At 39.1% G+C, this 24,788-nt stretch overlaps 1 protein-coding gene across 4 annotated transcripts in view; it reads left to right on the plus strand.

Moving 5' to 3' along the window:
- Positions 1-24,788, plus strand: part of ZFAT (zinc finger and AT-hook domain containing) — a 533,709-nt gene that overhangs the window by 25,197 nt on the left and 483,724 nt on the right. For all 4 annotated transcript variants that reach the window (XR_009966308.1, XM_062626985.1, XM_062626988.1 and 1 more), the window contains exons 5-10: positions 3,499-3,649; positions 4,414-5,882; positions 7,157-7,389; positions 14,599-14,686; positions 19,472-19,621; positions 21,824-21,997. Coding sequence is in view for 3 of the 4 variants with exons in the window: in XM_062626985.1 (XP_062482969.1) it covers positions 3,499-3,649; positions 4,414-5,882; positions 7,157-7,389; positions 14,599-14,686; positions 19,472-19,621; positions 21,824-21,997 (2,265 nt within the window). In the remaining variant the exon portion in view is untranslated. The remainder of the gene's footprint in view (positions 1-3,498; positions 3,650-4,413; positions 5,883-7,156; positions 7,390-14,598; positions 14,687-19,471; positions 19,622-21,823; positions 21,998-24,788) is intronic.

The raw sequence follows: 24,788 nt of genomic DNA on the forward strand, positions 1-24,788 counted from the left end.
GAGTATTAATAACTAATTGGTTTTAGAAGCTTTGGCAATATCACAGAATTTAAACATAGGAAATAAAATTCATTTAAAAAACACAGAAGACTGAATGCTTGGCAGAGTTTACTTGCTGGTTATTAAACATAGACTATGAACAAAAGTATTTGCCATTCAAAATAAAGTATTTTTAGATGCGCGTATAATTGTAGTTATTCACGTTCATTCCTAATTGCAGTGCTTACGAAAAACTGCTGCGGTTAATCTGACACTAGCCATGCATGCTCATGAAGACAGTGTTCCCTCTCTTCAAGGTCTCTAGGTCCCTCCAAATACAGAATCAGAGAATGGTTTGTGTTGGAAGGAACATTAAAGCTCATCCAGTTCCAACCCCCGTGCCATGCGCAGAGACACCTTCCACTAGAGCAGGTTGCTCCAAGGTCCATCCTGCTGGTCACGCTCCTTTTGATGCAGCCCAGGATACAGTTGGCTTTCTAGGCTGTGAGCGCACACTGAAGTTGGTTCATGCTCATTTTCTCATCGACCAACACCCAAGTCCTTCCTCTCAGGGTTGCTCTCAGTTCCCTCTCTGCCCAACCTGTAGCCGTGCCTGGGGTTGCCTTGACCCAAGTGTAAGACTGTACTTGGCCATGTTGAAGTTCATGAGGTTGGCATCAGTCCATCTCTCCAGCCTGTCCAGGTCACTCTGGATGTCATCCATTCCCTCCAGCATGTTGACCACACCACACAGCTTGGTGTCAGTATCAGACTTGGTGCATCAATCTGGCTGTCCATGTCCCTGGCAAAGTTCTTGAGCAGTGCCAGTACTAAATACTGACCCCTGAGGAATGCAGCTTGTGACTGATCTCCACTTAGACATTAGGATATACAATGTACATACACGTACAGAAATAGCACAAAATATTTTAATTATTTAAATTATTCATTTAATTATTTTTTAATTTCTAAAGGAGTTGCAATTTTTTTCTTCTGCAAATTCCTGTTACAACACTGTGCAGGTTTTTCTCTCCCTGATCTCCACTGAAGAACCTCTATTTATAAAAAGGCCATCTGTATCCCCCTGCTACTGTATCTTGTGCTGTAACTTATGAACACTTGGTTCCTTTTCCCATCCAGGTTTTTGGAAAGCAGGGAAGAACTGGAAGAATGTAATTTTGTTTACTACTTTGGGAGTGACTTGGTTTAACTGATAAAAGTTGTTTCTATTAAGCTGGTCAGTCTTCTGTGTTTAAGCTGACTTCTTTCTTGTAGCTCACAGTATGATGGTTGTGGGTTTGTAGCACATCTGAATGGACTTAACCTCACACTCATGCCAAGGGAGCTTTCCTGCTTGTCTCTTCCTTCCCAGTTTCTCTTTCTTGCACTGCCACTTGTAGTAAACTGCTTCAGAAAGCTGGTAAAATAAATACATGTGTATTTGCACTGCCAGTTTTACAAACTGGAATGTCTCATGTTGGGACCACTGGAGTTTCAAAGGTTGGGAAGAGGGAAAGTGGTGATAAAATGAGTCTCTTGGGGGAAAGGAGGAAGATTGGGACTACCCGTTTTAAAGTAGCTGGGTCAGTAAGGACAGAGTGTGTCACAGGGGCAGTGTGGTCCTCCTGCCCCAGCCACACATTCCTGTCCATTAGATCATTGTGTAGACATTGTGTAGACATTGTGTAGATCTTAGCCAGAGACCCCTTTTCTGATCCTCTTCATCTTTGCAAACTCCCGTGCATGTAGGTGAGCGGAGGGCTAGAGAAAAGAAGCTAACCTTGTACTGATTAAAAGCAAATATGGCATTAAGCAAGGTGAGGAAAATTAAAGCTTACCCTTCTGAGCAGGTAGCTCTGTTCCCATGGAGCTGCAGATTGATTTGGCTCAGCCAATCTAATGTCCCACTCTGTTGAAAAGGATAGTAATCTTCATTCTGTCTGAGTTTCTATTTCTTTGTCCAAGTTAAAATGTTTAACCTCATGGTGAGCTAACCTATAAAAAATATTAAAAGCTGCTTTTGCCTTTTTAAAGCTTTATTTTTCAGCTGATTTAGGTGATTAATATTCTATCCTGGTAGCATAAAAGTCTGTTAAACAGTTCAGTCTTTTCAGGAAATGGTCAAACATGCTGAAAGGCAGAAGGATGCAGAGGAGGTTTAGTGCAGAGCATTTAATGATGATCTTTGTCTAACGTTTAGGAAGTGAGAAGCCTGGAAGAGGTAGCCATGTTTATAGAGCAGTTCAAGATCTATTTTCTTTTAACAAAGTGATTCTAAATATAGAAGAATTTGCTTCCATTTTAAAAATATTGACACATGGGAATACTGGTCTGGTGTCTAATGTCTTTTTTTTATCATCTTTATGTTGAACCCACTGATTGAACTGCATCTCCTGTCTCACTGGGCTACTATAGTGCAGTTTGATAGATGGAGTCCTGTTGGACAATCTGTCATTTATGAGAGGGAGTGACAGGAAGAATAGAAGTTACAGTGTTCTGGTAACATAGGCTGAAAACTTAGAAGATCAGAAAGCAACATCTAATTTTTTTTGAAGACTTTTCTATAGTACTTGTTAGTAGTGTGAAATAATTGTAATCTGTGAATGGATAAGTACATAAATAGACAAATGTATGTAATCTCAACTGTTGAAGATAATAGCATTCCCATTGAACACATGGGTAGATGAGAAGTTTAAAAGGAGGTGATCAATCAGTAATGGGTGCTTGGTTTGATATACCTCAGTGGGTTTTTTTTCAATGTAAATTAATATTGATATGGATTTTCAGTACCTTCAGTGCTCACTACAGATGACCAACATTAATTTTTTCCTTCTACTATTCAGAAAATAAAGAGCACCCAAGTAAATAATCTCCACTCAGTCACATCTCAAAATACGCTTATTTGTGCCTTAACTAACTGTAAAGCTCTGAGGGACAGAATCTGATCTTACTGCGTTCAGCAGAGCCCCTTCTGCTTTTAATGGAGATTGAGAAGTGCACATGGAACATATTCTTGTATTCTTTTATTCTGAAGGATGACAGTATGCCCCAAAATATAAGCAGTAAAAGATCTGTATAAGGAAAAGTTGTGCACTTTTAGATAGACTAAACAGTGTCTTTTCCTCAGCCTTATTTGTGGAACTGATTAAACAGCTTGTCTGAGGTTTTAAAGGACGTAATATGGGGCAGAAACAAAGATACTAAAATTTCATTTTGAAAAGTTACAGTTTTTAGAATGTGGCAGTATTTAGATGTAGGATCACATAATAGCAGAAATCAAGCACCATGAACAGTCCCTAGAACCAGCAGTTGTGGCTTGTTATTTAAGCAGATCTGTGGTATAAATACTGGTGGGTTTTGGAGGTGTATCTATCATTTTACACCCATGAATTTAACAACAGAAACCAAAATAGGTGCACTAACGATTACAGAGTTTAATGTTTTGCTTATGCTTGTATATTATAGGTAACACATTTTAATAGGCTATTTTTAATGAGCATTTTTTGTTCTTGCTTTTAGGAGCCACAAAAATTGTTCCTGTTGAGGCTGCTTCCCAAGAAAGTGAACCTGCAGCTCCAGAGGCAACAGTTCAAGACCCCTCACAACGAAGAGGTTATCAAGAATATGCCATTCAGCAAACCCCCTATGAACAGGCAATGAAATCAAGCAGGTAATTCTGAAGTATTCACATTTCTGTTTATTCAAAATGTGAATGAGATGCTTCCCTATCCATTTTCGTGAAACTGAAATAATTCTGAGCCTTTTAAATAAGGGAACAGCTGAAAAGTAATCACAGAATCATAGAATGGTTGGGGTTGGAAAGGACCTAAGATCATCCAGTTCCAGCCCTCCTGGCATGGGCAGGGATGCCTCACTGTAGACCATGTTAGCCAAGGCTCTGTCTAAACTGGCCTTGAACACTGCCAGGGATGGATATGGTTTAGTGTGAGGTGTCCCTGCCCATGGCAGGGGGGGTTGGAACTAGATGATGTTAAGGTCCTTTCCAGCCCTAACTATTCTATGATTCTATGATTTACCACTTCTTTGGGCAACCTGTTTCAGTGCCTCAGCACCCTCACAGTAAAGAACTTCCTTATATCTAACCTGAGCTTCCCCTGTTTAATTTTAAACCCACCATCCCTTGTCTTACAGCTATCCCTGATGAAAAGTCCCATCCCAGCATCCTTGTAGATGTCCCATCCCCTTCAGATATGCAAGGCTGCTATGAGGTCTCCATGCAGCTTCTCTTTTCCAGGCTGAACAGCCCCGACTTTCTCAGCCTGGCTGTGCATAAGTTGTAGGTTTTAAAAGGCCTGTGGAGAATACCTTTAAAAACAAAACGTTTCTGTCCATTATGGATATTTGGAGTAATTTTGACGTATTACAAAGTTTCGGTGCTATAAACATAACTGGTTTGTTTTGTTTTTTTTTTAGGTTGGGTCCAACTCAGCTGAAGATCTTCACATGTGAATACTGTAACAAAGTGTTCAAATTTAAACATTCCCTCCAAGCACATTTGAGGATCCATACAAATGAAAAACCTTACAAATGTTCATACTGCAGTTACGCCAGCGCAATCAAAGCCAACCTTAACGTTCACATGCGGAAGCATACAGGGGAGAAGTTTAGCTGTGATTACTGCTCGTTCACTTGTCTCAGCAAAGGCCACCTCAAAGTCCATATTGAAAGAGTTCATAAGAAAATCAAGCAGCATTGTCGCTTCTGCAAAAAGAAATACTCAGATGTGAAAAACTTGATCAAGCACATCAAGGAAACACATGACCTTCAAGATAAAAAGGTGAAAGATGTTTTTGATGAGCTTTGCTTAATGACACGAGAGGGCAAAAGGCAACTTCTTTATGATTGCCATATTTGTGAACGTAAATTCAAGAATGAACTCGATCGAGACCGTCACATGCTTGTTCATGGTGATGAAAGACCCTTTGCTTGTGAGCTCTGTGGTCATGGAGCCACTAAATACCAAGCCCTTGAGCTTCATGTTCGAAAGCACCCATTTGTATACGTGTGTTCCGTGTGCCTGAAGAAGTTTGTCAGTTCTGTAAGACTTCGTGCTCACATCAAAGATGTGCATGCAGATTTGCAGGAGGCTTCTGTTTTTAACAGTTCTATCAATCAGAGCTTCTGCCTGCTTGAGCCAGGAGGTGATATCCAGCCAGAAGCCCTTGGTGAACAGCTAGCACAAAGTGCAGATGAGTTGGCTGTCATGAGAACCGATGCTGGTAATGCACCACAACCATCTGACTGTAAAGGTGAATCAACAGCTGCGGATGTAAACCATAATGGTCAATCTAATGGTGACACAAAAATTGATACGACCATTTCCTTAGCATTCGAAAATCCTTTAGCGAAGAATGCAACAGAGACACCGTGTCAGACAACAGATGTAGCAGTCCCAGACATTCAATCCTGTGTAGCATCAGACTGCTTTCAGCTGAAAAATGGTACTTCTGGTCCCGATGAGTTAAAAGGCTCTCCTGCAAATGAAGAGGAAGTTAATCCCAGCAGCTCAGTAAATGAGCAGGGTGAAGAAGTTCAGCTTTTGCTGTCTGAAGACAAAAGTTTAATTCCGAGTCAGGATAATGCAGTGACTGAGAACCTTTCAGACTCTGAGGAGAGAAATCAGCCTGTTCCTTCCAGTGAAACAGAAACAAGCAGTGTGCCAATTCAAAACGCAGCAGAAACCACAAGCCCTCTGCCAGCACCAGCAGCGAATGCAGCTGTTGGTCCACAGGGAGCCTCTTCTAATGCAGCTACACCAGACAGTGGGAGTGGAGCTGTTGCCTTTATGCAGATCTTGGATAGTTTGCAGAAGAGACAAATGAACACAGAGCTGTGTGAGAGGATAAGGAAGGTTTATGGAGACTTAGAATGTGAATATTGTGGTAAGGAGCAGTAGACTTATGTTTGTTTGGGGGTTTAAAATGTTATGTAGTGAGCCATCTTTTTCTTGCTTCTCTGGTTACTAGTGATTGATGTATTTGTGTATCTTTGCAGCAGTATTCGTTTTGTAGTTCAGTATGGATTCTGCAGTCCAATGAGATTTACTTCTTGCTGTGTAAATAGCATGAAATGACTCATCTCCTCAAAAACCCACTAGTGGAATATAGTAAAGAAGTGCTTTGTTATGCTCACTTTTGTGTTGATGTGAAATTTGATAGAATTAGATCACTTCTGTCCACTTGCCTCTTCCCACCTCTTAACTTTCACTGAGGCCAAGCGCAGCAGATTAGGCATGAGATAAGCATTAGTCAGTCCATGTTTTAATGCTTAAATTTCATTATCAATAATAATTTCATTATTATTTAAACCACGACATCAGCTTAATACAAAATTCAGACTCTTTCTCATACAGTATGTGGGGATGTCTAGTGTGAGGTGTCCCTGCCCCTGGCAGGGGGGTTGAAGCTAGTTGATCTTAAGGTCCTTTCCAACCCTAACTATTCTGTGATTCTATGTGTAATAATAATCATTCTGTACAGTAGATACATGTGTACTGCTATATTTTTGTGACTTGTTTTGAACCATGTGTTTTTAACTGAAAATTTTCATTGTATAGTATCAGATCAAGACTGTTCTGATCATATTTGGTTTCTTGAATTTATGAAAGAGGGAGGAGTACACCATTCCCATTTATTCTAACTGAAAACTTTTGTCTTTACAGGAAAAGAAACAATTCGGGATTTATCCTGTAGTCTTTAGTCTTGATAAGGGGGAAGAATCAAAGTTTGAAAGAAGTTTTTGAAACACCATGATGTTGCACATTAGATGAATCGCTGTTCACTTGTTGGTGCCATTGTGTCAGAAGGGCTTTTAGAGGAGTAACACAAGAGGAACTAACAAAAAGATTTTGACAATCTCTTTTGGTGTACAGTTGCATTCAGATTCTTTCTAGAGTAAAACAGATTTAAAGGACTTTCTCATTAGGAAAAAGATCATTGATCTGTATTAAAGTTGCTTTTGTTAGGCTGTTGCAGGTCAAAAGTGTTTTTTGTAAACAGGTTTTCAGTAGCAGAGTGACTTTAGGCCAACTTTTCAGTAAACCAGAAGAGATGGAATTCAAACTGTGTTTTACCCTGGAAGAAAATTGGTTCTGTATTAGAATTTTCAATTGCAGTTGTGTAGAATTTACTTTCTTCATGTCTAATTTTATTTTCAGGCAAGTTGTTCTGGTACCAGGTACATTATGACATGCACGTTCGTACGCATACTCGAGAGCATTTATATTACTGCTCCCAGTGCAATTACTCTTCCATCACCAAAAACTGCCTTAAGCGTCACGTCATTCAGAAACACAGTAATATTTTGCTGAAGTGTCCCACAGAACATTGTGACTACTCTACTCCTGATAAATACAAGCTCCAGGCACATCTTAAAGTTCACACAGAACTGGTGAGTAACAAACAAGGTGGTACCTTTGTCCCAAGAGTCATCATCACAGTGTTTGGAATGGCATGGCAATATTTGAAGATACAGGTTCTTACCTGAGCAGTCTTTGCTTTCTTTTGTGCAGGGAATACATGAGTTACAGCAGCTAGATATGTGGTCCATTTTGTAGTGGTTTCCTATAGGTTATGTCTGTATCCATTTTCTCCCTTTGATTTTCCTGGTATTCTCAGATTCCTTGAGTTTTGAGAGAGTTCAGTATTGTTACGCCACTTAATTCCATGGACCTGAATTTCATTCCTTCATAAAATGGTAGAACAAAACCATGTTCCTCTCTTAATTACTATAGAAGGAAGAAATTTAAGTTGAAAAGAGTTATTTTTTTCCTAATAGTTCCAACTATTTGCAGCCAATCTCTTTGAACACCTATCATTTTCTGCTGCTGTTAGAAAGATGAAGAGATCACGTTTTAAGGGCTCCTATCTTATTCATGAAGCCTTCCATCTCTGAATGCCATTGTGTTAAAAAGAGGTCAGGTCTCCTTCTTCAATGTGCCCTGTTACATGTTTTATGTGAAACTATACAAGGGGTGGCATGCCTGGCTGCAAGCCTCTTTGTGCAATACACTGCTTTGTGGTCTTGCTCTGATCCAACATTATCTCATGAATAATCTTTTGAGGAAAAATCTTTTCTACATCAACTTGCATTTTTTCACAGTATACTTTCAAAAATCTATTATGGTATTCAGAATGAGAAATATTTTAAAACTACAGAATGAGAAAGTGAAATTACTTGTACGCTTTTCTTGCAAGAGTAAGAAAAAAACAGTTATTTTCTTTACATCATCATTGCCTTGCTTGTTCCTGTTGTTGTTTTATTGTTTTGCATGAATGGCCCAAATAGGTTAAGATACTGTCAGAAAGGCAAGATGCTTTCTGCTTGCAAAGTATAGCTGATCTGGGACGTTGTAGGATTGTGTGTACCCAGAGGGGTTATAGTGTGCATGCACTCACAGGGTATGAGTATAGGTAAGTTCCTTCCTGTTTCAAATTGACCTCTAGAAAAGGGTGCTCAGCAAGTGCCTGCTCTACCAGCATAATGAATTTAGTCTACTTTTAACTAGAGTATTTCTTGAAGGCCATCTGGAGTGCTTAGGTGGAACATACGACCTCATGTATTTTACATGAAGGTACTGGTGTTGAATAAAGTACAGTTTAGCATTTCAGAAAGTGTTTGACAGGCATGCTATTTGTATTTAATCTTTCTTGACTGATACTGCCAGAAAATTGGCATAAACTACATCCTTGCAATTTGGCATTTTAATAATTTATGCAGTAAAACACTTGCAAAAGGCAGTTTACCCTTCTCCTGAATATATTTTTATTCTTATTCCAGCAGAAGAGAAAATACCAGTTGTTTAATTGCAACACTCACTCTTCTGTCCTTTAAGAGCAAGGAGATACTCACACAGATGGATCTTTCTTCATTCTTTACACAACATTATGGTTTTTGCTGGCATTGTCTTGTAAATAAATCTTACACACACTTGACAGAATGCACCACATACAACAAATCCTTCCTAATCACATGAGAAAGCAACGTCACAACTCACTTAAGGTACAGTGATAAATACTGTTGTTACACTTCCTTTTAATAGTGAAATGTGATGCTTGAATTAAGGATTCATGTTAATTTTTCCCAGAATGTGGCTGATTTCTGCTCAGCTACTTAAAAAAGCTGTTGCCTAGTGGTTTCAGGTCACCTTCTGCAGTCAGCAGGTAGGCTCATGGCCAGCATTTCCAACGGCTGAAGTTGGTGTTTCTAACAGAACAGACCACTGCCCCTCCTACTCTTCTTAAGTACTAGTCCTTTGTAACTGCAGGGCAGATTTAAAAAGACAAAATGGAAGAGCTGACACAAAAGGGAACATTTTCTCCTCCCTTTTTTTCCCCCAGTTCTGTAGATATTTTAAACAGAATCTGAATTTGTTATGAAATGGGCAGAAAGCTCACATAATAGACATTCTTTTAGGCTGCTTTTGAATTTATTGTGTTTATGATGTCCATCTGATGGCAAAAATCTGTGTAAATGATGTCTGAGACTACTTAAGGACAAAGACCCTGCGATGAGATATCCCATATCCTTACGTAAGTGCCTGTTTTTCAAGCTTGATGAATATCCTTCAGCTCTCACCAGGAGCATTGTTTTCATGATACTAAATAGAACTGAGAAAATGCGTTTCATAATTAAAACCAGTGTCACAGTGAGATCTTTCAGAAGGATGCTTACTGATACTTACTGTCAAATATATTTGAGTATTTAAATAGATTGAAAAATTTATGTATTAGAACTTAGTGACTCAACTTGGCAGTTCTCATACTGGCCTTTGATCCCACTGCTTGGTATATTTGCTTAATGTACACAGGGCCAATCATTCCAAAGTACAGCACTTTAACAAACTATGCACAGCTAAATGTGGAAAGCTTCTTTAATGTTAATTTTAGGTTGCAAAATACATAAACATTAAAATTAAATCTTCCCTAGGGACAGGATCATAGAATCACAGACTGGTTTGGGTTTGAAGGGACCTTAAAATCATTCAGTTCCAACTGTCCCTGCCCTGCTCTGGGCTGGGACACCTTCCAGTAGACCAGATTGCTCCAAGCCCCATCCAGTCTGGCCTTGATTGCTGCCAGGGATGGAGCATAAAAGATATCAGCATATCAAAAGAAGATACCAACATCTCATCTCAGTGTCTTGTATGAATGCGTATCTTTCATTACCTTGTTGCTGGCTGCTTTTCACCTGAATCCCTGTATTATTTGGTGAATAGGATAAATGATGGTTATTAAACAGCAACTTACTGTTCACCCTTGTCACTGAGTGTATAGGCACCCATCTTACTGTCCATGCACCATGTAAGTCTTGTACTGAATTGGGGATTATTTATTGCCTGGGCGATGATGATGAGGAGTTTATATGTGCTGCATCTTGCCTCTGGATTTGTTGCACATTGTTGTTACAGGGAAGACTTTTACTTTTGAAGTCTGGAAATTGAGGCTCAGCTTGATTCAAAACCAAAATTTTGCATATATTCCCTGATTTTCCATACCTTTTATCTCTACCTCTTGTCTGTGACGGTTATGACAATTACTGGCTTTTATGTGACATGTGTGGCTCACTTCAGTTTCATAATAGCTAGGAAAGGGATGGGCCATTTATGATGACTTATGCAACATGGTTTAGTGTGAGGTGTCCTTGCCTATGGCAGGGGGTTGGAACTAGGTGATCTTAAGGTCCTTTCCAACCCTGACTGTTCTATGATTCTATGAATGAGCTAGTGGTAACATTAGGGACCAGCTGTGGAACTAAAGAATGCCGATACAGGTACCAGAGTTTGTTTACAACCTCCAGTGGGTTTTACAGTACTCAGTGTGCTGAGCTTTGAAATGATGTTAAATCTATATATGTAATTGATGCTACAAGAGAAGCTCCTAAATAAAATGAGAGTTCACATCCAGAACCACCCACTTGCTATTAGGTGCCTACATCTGCTGTCACCTGCGTTTTGCGGTGTAAATGATTCTTGTCCTTGAAAGGATGCTCAGAAATTTCATTATGCTGCTGACCTTTCCTGTAACAGCATAGTTAGAGCTGTCAGTAGGAAGTGAGATACTCGAGCTGTGATTGCTTATTTCCTGCCTGAGAAGTGTTAATTTTCAGACCATCACTGGTCTGACTATGATATTGCACTCTGGACCAGTGCCACTGTGTAGTCAAGAATGCAAAGTACTGGAAAGGGAGGGAATTAACCACAGAATCTATGATCTAATGATCAGGCATTCAGTTGGAAAATGGCTTTTGTTCTTGGTCCTTGCTTCCATAATGAATGCCAGTCATCTTTACTAGTAGTTATTTCACACACAAAAAACTTGCTTGAGCAGTACAGTGTGCAGGTGCTTGTCATTTTGTGAGCTGTGATTTCTGCTGCTTGCCAGACTTCATAAATCTGTCTAGCCATTAGCAAATTCTTCTCTAGCCTCCTTCACACATGTGTGTAGCCACCTCCTGGGCACATCAGATCCTTGTAGCCAAGTTGCATTTTAATAGGACATCAGCGTAATTTGGCAATCTTCTGTGAAAATTCTGATTTTAATGGCATGATGAAGATTTCTGGACATCCTCAGTCTTTGGAATTATAACTCGGGGAACTAATTCTGTTTCATTAGGCATTAGAAATTACATTTCTGTTGATCTGAATAGATGTAGGAGCAGGCTTTGACTCTGTAGTCCTCTAGAAAATTGTACAAAAGGAGGAGAATGGATTGTTCATTTCTACAGTGTATTTGTCCAATTTGGGCCTAAACACTTTTTATTGTGGCCATGGTCTTAATTTTACATTATTGACAGAATTGGTAACAAAGCTGTCAGGAGTTGGAGTTGGAGTCACACAGCCTCGTTGGAAATTAGTAGCAGGATTGCCATGTAGATGCTGTAATATATGATCATATGTGTTCCATGTATGTTCATAAGAGATATTTGTGTCATCAGAATGTCTCATTCCTGATAAGTGTGATATGATAGCTTCTGATGTTTCTGGTGTTTTGCATGTAAGTCATATTTAGTACTATTTGATTCGTTAAATAAATTCCATAGTAGTCTGTTGCTTTAAATGCTGCCTATACAGAGGCTTTTCATTTTTCTTCTCATCACTGTATATGTAAGCAGCCTTATTTTAGAATGAAACTTAGCATAAATAAGAAAGTTCTGTGATAGTATTAGATTAATCTTTTTGCTAGGTTTAAGAATATTTATGGCCCTAATTCATTCCTGATGCGGAACGTGCACAGTACTTTAAGTTAGAAAGCTCTCTTCATTTTAGAACTTTTTTAAGTTTCTTAGATATTCTCAAATTGGCTAATAGGGGGATTAAGCAAATCTCAGGAAGTGTGGAAGTGACTTTGAAATTGAAGTAGCTGATTGGACCATGCAGCTGGTCCCCAACAAAGGTAGATCCAGCTCTCCCGATACTTTGCTTCTGTTTGTGTCCCTCAAAAAACAACCATAAAGACATTTAAAAGGCAGGCACTCCAGAATGGCATAGGATAAATAACTTTTAGTTTTACCAGAGGAAAACTTGCATGCTGAGAATGCGATGAAGATATTACTACAACCTCAGCCTAAAGTAAGGCCTTCAAAGTGTCTTTGTCATCATGTATGACAAGGACATTCTGAAGAGCTAGAGCTGTGGTGATGGAAACCTTCTCTGGAGCTCTGTGTTGACCTGCATGCTCTGAAATACTTACCTTGCAACAGGGGATTTCTTAAAGTCTGGTTTTGAGAGTGATGGGATTACACGGAGGGACCAGCACTGTCACAAGCTCTCAGTGCAGCGACAGAAGTGCACTTAAAACAGTCAGAACTAACAATGTAAGCTCCAAAGGTCTGTGGGACTGGCCAGGACAAAAAAGCTGTGAAAGGTTTAGTTTTAGCTGGATGGTTTTGGTGAGAGGCTGGCACTTGACACAGTCACTTTGAAGGGACTTAGTGGTCCAAAGTGCAATCTGTTGCACTGAAAAAGACACCCCTTTTGAAGATCGTTTGCTGCGGAACTTGGTGTGATGACTTTCTAGCTGCTTAAAGAAAGGTCTTTGTATTATTCTGTTATTGAAAAATTTTGTTACCATCCTCACATAGAACGGTGTGTTCTTGCCTGTGCTTTCATGTTACTCTGTAGTTTTTGATGCATTTACTGATGATTTTGGCTCTTTCAGGTGCAGGCTTCTAGTCTTGCCATCTTGACAAGTATTAGCAAGAATGTAGAGTTGTGACAATTGCAGTATTTAACTTAAAGTAGTGTTTGTGGAGGGGAGTGTTGGTTGGTTGTTTTTTTTTTCTAATTTAACTTTATGAAACAGCAACGTGTATTTGTCTTAGTGTTCTGGGCACAATGAGAAACACTTAATACAATGAGTATTAAAGAGCAGCAATGCCCAACTGTGCATAAAAGTATACTAGTATAAATAAATGAAAATAACTAGTATAGTTCTGATGTACAGTTGGGTGTTGCTGGTCTTCAGTTTTCATGTATTGTGTATTTTGAACACAGTTATAAGTTTGAGGAACAGTTTGACAGAGTGAGATCTGCTGAATTTCAGGTGGCCCCTCAGCAGCCCCTAAATGATGCTGTGCTTATGTTTTTCTTACATGTGCCAAATTACAAATGTGATTGTGCAACCCAGCCTTTGAAGAGGCTCAAACATTGCTATAGGGTTTTATTAATCTGCCAATTTTCATTTGAGTAACGTGTTCAGGTACAAGTGTGAAATTAGCAGGAACAGGTTCAGAGGTAATAAGTTGTATCATTTGAAAGACCCTAATTCCACAAATGAGCAGCTCTTTCCAATCAGATTTTGTCAGCACTTGTAGATTCCTAGAGTCTTCTATTCCAAAAACCAGTTAATTGAGAAAAATCCTACATTTTTATGTGGAGTTTAATACAGTCGCAAAAAGATTGAAATTACAATTACACTAAAATTGCATATAGGAAGAAATTGCATCAAAACTCTTCAGCTGAACTTGTTTGATGGTGTTAATCTTCCATAACGTCAGTGAAACTGATAAAAGACAACTTGCAGGCTGGCTTTGAAATCAAAATAGGAGAATAATACTTTATTGGCAATACATAAACTGCTGAATATTTATGAAGTAGTTAGAAATGCAGACACTGAGTAGTGGCATCTGTCATTGTTAACTCCTGTGCTCAATTTCAGGCCGTTTTCTAAATATACCTACTGGTGGGTGTCTTCAGAATAGTGAGATCTAATCCTTAGGTTTCAGAAGGGTAGACTTGTGAAAAACCTCAAAAACCCCTGAATATTACTATTTACATCAAATTCCTTTTCTTCTGTTCCATGACCTCATCTTTCAACTCTTGGTTCTCTAAAGAGTCAGTCAGGATGTAATGCTTACATTTATTGTGAATATTCTCATGTGCTGTAACTTGGAGCCCTTCATTCATGGGGATTAATGGTGTGCTTAGAATACTTTAATATTTCTCCTTCACTTACTTCACTATAAATATCTTCATTTCTTTCCTTAAAAGCTGAACCTTCAATTATAGCTTTGTTGAGAACCATGTATAACTGAGTAATGACTATGGTGATTACAACAGTAGACTGATAATGCAATCTCTTTCTTCCTTTCTTGCTTAAGGATAAAAAGAGTTATTCCTGTCCTGTGTGTGAGAAGTCATTTTCTGAAGATCGACTTATAAAATCTCACATCAAGACAAATCACCCTGGTAAGGAAAAATCAAGGAAAATTTCTCAGTCTGTTGCCATAAAGGGATAAAGGTTTAGAGCGAGCAGTGTAATGTGATTATATTCTAACAGAAGAGAAGAGTCTACATCTAATTTAACTGGTTTAGAAGAAGAATTGTAGTGGGGTTGCAGATGTTAGAATTTAGAGTGAAAAAAAAATCATTGTTCCAGCTTGTGTGATGTGGAGTCTATCAGGTAATTGTGCTAAAAAATCTGTCTTCATCTGGCAGAGAAGTCATTTCCAAAAGAGAACCTAGGTAAATTCAAATTAAGCATTTGGGTAGTTTGGAATTAAGCAGACAGACATCCTGTAACAGCCCATGAGACATAAAATTCCCATTGGCCATACATAAACTGACAGAAAGGCATTTATTACACATTATTGTGTCCATAGGTAATTGGTGTGAAGGCAGAAGTCCCTGAGCTGATGCTGCTTGTGCTCATTTGGTGTGTGGCTGGGCTTTACCTCCAGGGCCAACTGAAATCTGCAGCAGGTCTCTTGCTAGAACCATCTGGGGTGTAGTATGATCAATATTAAGCTGGAGCTGACAAGCCTGGCTGGATCCAAGATAACCATTGCAGTCCATTCAGACTCTGTTTATACCTCTCATTCTAGTGAATCATCACTAGAATGAACCTGATTTATCAGTGCAAGCTCAACATAAAATGTGCAGTGAGTCAACATACTGTGCCTGAGTAAACAATCCTTTCTCAAACCTTGGAACTTCAGTGCCAAAGTGTGACTGGTGCAGGCACTGATTTAAATCTGACTGATGAGAGCTTGGCAGAGCTGCATTGATATGTTTCTACTTTCCTCCTCAGTATTATGCTGGATAGTGTTGTGGTTTAACCCCAGCTGGTAACTCGGCACCACACAGCTGCTCTGTCATAGCCTTCCTTCATCCCTGCCCATGCAGGACGGGGAGGAGAATCAAAAGAATGTAAACCCCCTGGGTTGAGAGAAGAACAGTTTAATAACTAAAGTACAAAATAATACTCCTGCAACTACTACTACTAATAATGATAAGTGAAATAGCAAGTAGAGAGATACAAAACTAAAATGGGGAAGAAGACAAGCAATAAACAGCAGTGATACATAATACAATTGACCACCACCCACTGGCTGATGCCCAGCCCAACCCAAGCAGTTATCAGTCCCTTCTGGGTGACTCTCCCAAGTTTATATACTGGGCCCAGTATGGAATACCCCTTTGGTTAGTTTGGGTCAGGTGTCCTGTCTCTGCTTCCTCCTGGCTTCTTGTGCCCCTCCTCACTGGCAGAGCGTGAGACTGAAAAGTCCTGATCAACAGCTGAAATATCTGTGTATTTCCAGCATTGTTCTCAGACTAAAGCTAAAACACATCACTGCACCAGCTACTGGGAAAAAAATTAACTCTATCCCATCTAAACCCAGGACAGATAGAAAGGCCCTGCTACTGTGGGTAAAGGAGAGTTGACTGCATTGGCCAACGTTCTTTAATTAACTTGCCTACAGTGTTACTTATCACCTGCCATAATATCAAGAAATAAAATACCAGCCACGCTCAAAACTTGAGTTTGGGGAAGAAAAAATCCAATTAAAATGATGTAACTTTTCTTGTCTTTGTCAGAATTACAACATAATAGGTAAAGCAGTAGTTTCTTATCTTCCTACTGCCACTAGATAGTGCTAGACCCGTGTTTTAAACAATTTCCTTCAATTTCAGAGTAAGTCTCGCTTCAGCTCTTTAGTTACCAAACCTCTTTATTTGCAGACTACGTTACAACAGTGTGGTTGAAGGGCTTGTCATACATCAGGACATGTCTGATGCAGCAAATTGAGATGAGGAAAGGTTTCTGTGCTATACTGTAGTCAGGAGGTGTGTCACCCACTAAGCATAGAAATTGAATCTTAAGTGCTGTGCCTATGAATCGTTTGTGCTGTCTCAGCCAGGGAGTATAAGAGGCCTCCCTAAATAATGTGATCTGTGAACTAGCAGCACATTATGTACTGTGCCCTTACAGGTTGCCATTGGTCAGCACTCCTCCATTAACTGCTGAATTATTAGTGTACGCTGTGTGAGGGGTCCAGAAATAGCAGTTACCTCTAGAGCCCTGGTATGCTAAACTCCTGCATTTTGGTATCTGAATCCCTTTAAACGTACAATGTAAATTTTTTGACCCAGGAAAGTGGCTTCTGTAAAACTCTGGGTTATAATAGAGGAAAGATTAAAAAAAGAAAAACTGAACAGCCTCTTATTTTTGTGTTCTCTTTTTAGAATCATAGAACAGTTAGGGTTGGAAAGGACCTTAACATCATCTACTTCGAAACCCCCGTGCCTTGGGCAGGGACATCTCACACTAGACCATGTTGCCCAAGGTTCTGTTCAACCTGGCCTTGAACACTGCCAAGGGTGAAGTATTCACAGCTTCCCTGGGCAACACATTCCAGTGCTTCAGCACCCTTACAGTAAAGAACTTCTTCATTACATCTAACCTGAACTTCCCCTATTTAAGTTTTAACCCGTTACCCCTTGTCCTATCACTACAGTCCCTAATGAAGAGTCCCTCCTAGCATCCTTACAGCCCCCTTCAGATACTGGAAGGCTGCTATAAGGTCTCCACGCAGCCTTCTCTTCTCCAGGCTGAACAGCCCCAACTTCCTCAGCCTGTCTTCATACGGGAGGTGCTCCAGTCCCCTGATCATCCTTGTGGCCCTTCTCTGGACTTGCTCCAACAGTTCCATGTCCTTTTTGTATTGAGGACACCAGAACTGCACACAGTGCTCCAGGTGAGGTCTCACGAGAGCAGAGTAGAGGGGCAGGATCACTTCCTTCATTTTTAATTCGTATATTGCAGGTGAATAGAACTTGGAAGCAAAGTACCAGATTTATAAGATATATCTTCTAGGTACTAAAGAAATACTGCATCTAAGATATGCCTATGCAGTACTTATGCAATAACACTGTTTAAATGTATGGAGGAGAATTAATACACAAATCTCTTCCTGGGTGTGCTGTCCTTGTAATCAGGAGGAAATCCTTTATTTGGATAGCATACTTCATTACAAGCCAAATGAATGTGAGTGATCTGATGACAGAAAATAACAAGTACTGCAGTGGAATGGGTGCAGTTGTTTTTAGAAACCTAAATGGAAAATAATAAATTTGAAAGGGAAAATGGATACTGTTAAAAGGAATTGGATTTTAAAACAACATACCAAAAATTAATTTAAAGTGAAGCCCTCTCATATTTATCATTAAAATGCTATTTCTGGAGCTCCCTCTCTTTCCTTAATATCATTCACTGTGACCCCTCTCTTGTCTCTTCTGTTTCATCAAATAGAAAGTATGAAATAAAAGAGTAATCCTTCTAGGTTTGCAGAGAATAGGAGTTGAATTCTGATCTCATGAAGGCAGTAGGACAAAAGTCTCTGTAGTCCTTGGTAGAGCAGTATTCAAAACAAGATGATAAGAGAGCTTGATTTGGATACCGAGCAGCTAAAGTTGAGTCTTGGATTCTGGTCGCAGCTCTCAGAATTCTCTGTCTTTTCATCCACTGATTTAATTTGGTGCTTCTTAATAGTCTGAGACACAAGATATATCCCTGCGGAGCAGACACGCTAGCCTGCACTCATGAATGAAGCATCTAAGCCATAGAAGGCTGATGAGGGTTCAGACTTGTATCTGTATTTTCCTTTCTTTGGGTACTTTTAGAATATTTCTCTGCTCAGTTCATGGGCTTTTATGTTTCCCTTTTGAGGTTGCTTTCCTTGTGCATGCGAGTTCAGGCAAGATTTTTTATTCCACTCTGGGATCAATCATCAGGACACTGGGTATGACAGATCATATTTGACAAAAGTGTAAATTTAGACTGTAACTTTCAAATTTTACATGATCTTGGACATATTAAATCATCAGCTTTTATGTCTTAGTATTTAGATTGCACGAGTGCTGTACTTTACTTGAGTCAGGTGATAGCGTTTTATTCATCTGAAATGCACTGATTTAGTTTTTAGTTTGATTCAGTTTTTAAAAGCATTTGGCAATGTTTTCATTATGTGTATTTGGGACACTTTAATTTAAATGTCATTATTTTAAGCTTTTTCACTGTGACAACCGAAACTCTAGATCGTATGAGGGAAACACTTACAGAGTGGAGTGTGTTGAGCCTGAATAAGCAAAGGCGAGAAGAGGAATCTTAATTGCTGTCTTCAGCTATCTAATAGGACATTAAGAAGAAGACAGAGCCAGAATCAAGACAAAGTCAGAATCTGCTTGGGATTCTACAGTGAAGGGCAATGAGTTGAAGCAAGGAGGTTCTTATTAGAAATGAGAAAAACAAATTTGACTGTAAAGGTCATCAAACACTGGAACAGGCCAAGACAGATTGTAGAAACTCTGTCCTTGGATATGTTCAGAACAGGACTGGATATGACCCTGAGCAACTTGATGTAACTTTGAAGTTGGAGCTCCAGAGTTGGCCCAGCTTGGAGAGGTGACCTTAGAGGTCCTTCCAATCACATTATTCCGTGAGTCTGTTTTTTTCTTTATAGTTTATACCTGATTATCAGACTTTCTGACCATTCTAGCTATGGCTGATGTGACTTGAAACCCTGCAGGAAATAAGGTCCTTATGTTCTTTGCTCAGGTCTTATTTGAGTGGCAGTAGGGGAAGTAGAGCTTTTAAAAAGTTGGAGTGAATCAGGATCTAGCTCTTCAATATTACTTACAGAACAAATTCTCTCATGTCTTTCTGTTTTTTATTACCTTTTATATTTCTCTCAGAGGTTTCAATGACAACTATTTCTGAGATTCTTGGCAGAAGAGTTCAGCTGAAAGGACTTATTGGAAAGCGAGCTGTGAAATGTCCCTACTGTGATTTTTATTTTATGAAGAATGGGTCAGACCTTCAACGTCACATTTGGGCTCATGAAGGTAAAACTCTGCTTTTAAAATTTCAGGTATATAATCAGTCTCATTCCACATGAGCTTTGCTGATATAAAAAGGAATTCAAAGTTATGGCTATACCTGAATCAAAATCCTTACGCTACACTGGAGGCTAAATAATTTAATACATTCTGCATCACATATGGAGCTGCACACTCATAACAGGAATAGACAGCTTAAATGTTTTATAAAATTAGTATGTTTCTGATTCAGTTTTCCCCAAAAATTCATTCATAAACATCTATAAAAGTATTGTGTAATAAAAGTGAGTAAGGAGAAGTGAATTAAATGCATGCTTAGTCTCTTCAAGCAAGTGATTTTATGTATCTTCTCATGGGTAACTGCTGCTTTCACATTTGTCCAAAAATACTTGGACTGGAAACCTATTAGGAAAACAATTGAAATCCGGTTGCTTTGATGCATACATATAAATTCTGTGTGTATTTTAGTTAAATCATGCTGAGCATGGCAAGTAGCTGACGCGGGCATAAACAGTGATGAAAAATCCATAAGATAATGCTGATCATATCTATGACTTTTTAGGGAGAAATTCCAGTAATATGGCAACACACAAGTTAAAAATGCCTTGAACTTAAAATCTATGCCCAGTAAAATCTTGTGTCTACCCAGTCTGTCTATTTTTTTAACAACTGGAAGACCACTTGTATGCTCTTTAATCAGTTAATAGTCTGTGGAACAGATTGACTATAGTGTTCGAGCATGATTTTGGTTTCTTTAGCCCTCTCTCTGCATAAAGGGGATAATGGGTTTTGATACTCTTAAACCGGCATTTTGGTTCCAAAGTGTTTGTTCCCATGCAGATACTTCAGACATTTGTTCTAGTATTGCATATTTGTTTGAGTGCTTTAACTATGAGCTCACCTGTCTATGTACTGTAGTGGTGCTTCTTTCCAGTAGCCTTTACTCCACTAAAGAGTTTAGGTAATACAAAATTGTAGGCTTAGAGCTATTACTTGTGTATTCCTTTAGATACAGTTTGTTTGTTCTGCCAAGAAGGCTCAGAACCCATCTAACTAATGTGAGAAAGAGGTGAATAGAAATGTATTTCCAAATCAAAATGTGCAATCAAGTCTGCTTAAAGTAGGCTATAATTCCTCATGCTTGTAAATCTAGTTCTGAGGTCATGAATATCATTCTAAAACTGCCAGAGCCTCATGAAACTGTTGAACTACTCTGCCAATTCAGATTCTCTGAAGGATTTACTTTGTTCCTGTAGACTTGTTAGATGACATACTGTGTGTCGCTCTCTGTTACATACTTTGGACTGTTTGAGAGAAGTGAAATTGTAAGTGCTTGCATCTTACCAAGGGGGCCAAAAATAATAAATTAAAAAATAAGTACTACAATGTGAGCCATTAGCCAGCCTGATAGTAGCTAACAATAAAACACAGCTTTGCACAAGTACCTCATTAACCAGTCCTTCTTAAAACAGGTTTCTTCATTCTTTATGTTATTAAATGAAGAATGATGGCAGCTTTCCAGTATCTGAAGGAGGCCTACAAGGATGCTGGAGAGGGACTCTTCATCAGGGACTGTAGCGATAGGACAAGGGGTGACGGGTTAAAACTTAAACAGGGGAAGTTCAGGTTAAATATAAGGAAGAAGTTCTTTACCATGCGGGTGGTGAGGCACTGGAACAGGTTGCCCAGAGAAGTGATAAATGCTCCATCCCTGGCAGTTTTCAAGGCCAGGTTGGACAGAGCATTGGGCAACATGGTCTAGTATGAGGTGTCCCTGCCCCATGGCAGGGGGGTTGGAATTCGATGATTTTAAGGTCCTAAATAATTCTATGATTCTATGATAGTTATCTGAAGACTTTTAGAGGGATATTTGGTAGCTATACCAGCTAGGCATCAATTTAGGCAGTGGACTCTACTTCAAAATGGAGGATGGACACACCAAGACCAAAGCGTTAGTATATCTTTAGTTAAACTCAGTGCCTGGCTTCAATAGGGAAGTACTTAATTCTGAAAGAAACCCTCCTTTCAATAAGTTAAGTGATGCTGTCATGAGCTTGGTATCATTTACGCAGAGGCTGTAGGTGAGATTTCTTAAATGCAGATAGCCAAGTTTTCCACAAGTTGGACCTTGTTTGTGTTGCTCACATGTCCCTGCTCTCATCACAAGGTTCAGCTTGCTTGTATCGTAGTATGTATTTTTATTTGTAGGTGTCAAACCCTTCAAATGCTCCCTCTGTGAGTATGCCACTCGCAGCAAGAGTAACTTGAAAGCCCATATGAATCGTCACAGCACTGAGAAAACACACCTTTGTGATATGTGTGGGAAAAAGTTCAAATCAAAAGGCACTTTGAAGAGCCATAAACTCCTTCATACTGCTGATGGTAAGTGTATGTTTATTAAGTGCGAGTTTATTCCAAGGCAGTAAATACTGGCTGTGCTACAGGGCCTTGCTAACAAGCATTTTTCAGTTGAACAAAGTGCTGCCTACAGATGTTTTTTATCCCTGTGAGACACTGTGAAATAATTCAAACCTTTGCAAAATTAGTATCTGTGAAAGAAAACCAGTTGTCTCTGCAGTACTTGAGACACTTTGTGTTTGCTTTATATCTCTTTATATTCTTACAGACAATTGTTGATCTCAATAGAAATTTGAAAGCATAAATAGTTGCATAATTACGTCTCTTACTACTTTCTTCTGCAAGAGTATTGTTGTGAGTTGGCAAGTCCAGTAGCCCAACAGAGGCAAGGCTAGTGCAGCTCTGTGTCTAATCATCTAGTGGCAAGCCTGAGCATGTGTTCTCTACGTGCACACATGCAGCAGCTGAATTTGCTCTGTAATCTTAATATTTCTGTGATAACAGAAAGAAGTGAGATGCAAATCCATAAAAATATTATCTTTTGTATGAAAATTTGGGCTAGAACAGTATTTTATTCCTCTGATTATCAAATTGAAAATAGCAAGATAAGCTGTACAGACCTTCATTATGACTTAGTAGCTTGATCGTTGTTACTCATGCAACCTTGTGAAACCTCATTTCACTCTATTGACCATTTCATTTAAACAATTTTTATTAAAAATGCATATTCATTAGTATTATCCTTTCCTAGAAAGCACACGATGCTCTCTTGCAACTTAAGAATCTATGTGAAGGTTTTTTTCAGAGATATTTATGTTATTTATGCTTATATCTGCATGTATAAGTGAAGGAGATGATCCCTTTTGCATTGATACGATGCTGGAGAAGGACTCTTCATCAGGGATTGAAGCGATAGGACAAATGGGTTTAAACTTAAACAGGAAACAGAGGAAGTTCAGGTTAGATTTAAGGAAGAAGTTCTTTACTGTGAGGGTGGTGAGGCACTGGAACAGGTTGCCCAGAGAAGTGGTAAATGCTCCATCCCTGGCAGTGTTCAAGGATTGCTGTTCAGGTTGGACAAGCAAGTCCAAGGCAGTGTTCAGGTTGGACAGAGCCTTGGATGACGTGGTCTAGTGTGAGGTGTCCCTGCCCATGGCAGGGGGGTTGGAACTGGGTGATCTTAAGGTCCTTTCCAACCCAACCCATTCTATGATTCTGTATTTTAGGAAGCCTATAGTTACTGTATTATTACTATGAGTTAGTCACTTGTTATTCCAGAAGTACTTTCCAAGATTTTGAAACAACTTGGTCAATATCAAGCAGGTGCTGCCCATACATCTGAACTTTATATGCAGGAATCAAGATTTTACTTATCAAATGCAGTCCTCAGCTGATTCCTGGCTGGGAGAAGGAAGCAGATTGCATTTGAATTAAAAGGACATTCAGAGCACGATTAGACTATTTAAAAACCTCTCTGCATGGGGTTTCATTTCAAAACCTTTCTGTTTTGTTTTCACCATCTGGTGTGTCCAAATAGTGAAATTCAGCAATGAAAGTTGAATTTTATTTAACCTGGGAATTAGTTCCACTTTATACATGTGTGTAAGCCATTACTGCAATTCAGCTGAGGCTGCTTTGAAATTTGGCACTGTAGTTGTGCAGGAGCTGCCTTGTCTGGCTTTGGCTTGAAGGTATGAAGTTAAATATTTATTTGCATGCATGGAACTATGTTCTCTTACCATTTACTGCTAGGTCAGGCTGAAACCATGACTCTAGAGGCAGGCAGTGTTATTACCAGGAGCCTTTTTTATCTGGCTTCTGACTGTCATCATCCTCTGCCTTAACTGAGGTGATTGAATATTCCTTTTTGATCCACCTCCCTCTTTGACTGATGCAAATAAATCCAAGATTTACACTCTTTTGCCTTGCTTTTTATGCTTCCAAAAGTGTTCCAGGAAATTCCCCATACCTTTGGAAATGCATTTTGCCATTGGCTCAGGTGGAAACAGAATCTCACTATCTGTGGAGTCTTAAGAAATTTTCCTCACTAAGTCCACCCCAGTAACCTCTTCGTGCATTCCAGACACTTGTGAAAAATAAGGTAACATTTGTCTCCAGGAATGTAATGTCAGATTTCTCAAAGGACTTTCAGCCTCTTGAATGCTGACAGTTTCTCTTTGCCCAATGTCCCTTTCTAAAGTGACAGCACTTCAAAAGTTCTTGCTAGTGCACATCCAGTGTTCTTCAGGTATTTCACAAAGAATGAATTTGAAAGATGTTTTGCTGTTTATGAGTCTTGTCTTCCTGACTTATGAATCCAGGCAATTTTTATTCAAATATCAGCCCTGCAAGGTCAGTTTAACCAGTGGAATGTAAAGCAGGTTTCTGTCTGCTTTATTCTTCTTCAGAAGACGGACTTCTTGAGAGTAGCATGGTAGAAAACAATTCCATAGTTTGGGCTTATTAGTTTGTGATTAGAAATAAACCAGAAAGCCTGGGTTTCATTATATTAATTTGATGTCATAAATTGTATTAAGGTTTTTTTTTAGCTCTGTTTTATGGAAACTTTCACACCTAGTATAAAATACTTGTAACTTCTTGAAGAAATCTGATCTCTTCAGGATAATACAAAATATTTTGTATTGTTCTTCTCCATCCTCCATTTTACTTCATTTGCTTTTGCATTAGTTTTTAATACATGCTTATTCCATATCAAGTCAATACATTTTACCAGCTATGAGCAGTTAATATGCAAGAATGAAGTCTTTCTCTGTATAATACATTTTGTTATTTGGCTGGAGGTAGCAGGCTAATA

This window comes from Pezoporus occidentalis, unplaced genomic scaffold, assembly GCF_034315485.1.
Source record: "Pezoporus occidentalis ecotype Australia unplaced genomic scaffold, CSIRO_AGI_Poc_V1 ctg3, whole genome shotgun sequence".
In the NCBI taxonomy this organism is placed as follows: Eukaryota; Metazoa; Chordata; class Aves; order Psittaciformes; family Psittacidae; genus Pezoporus; species Pezoporus occidentalis.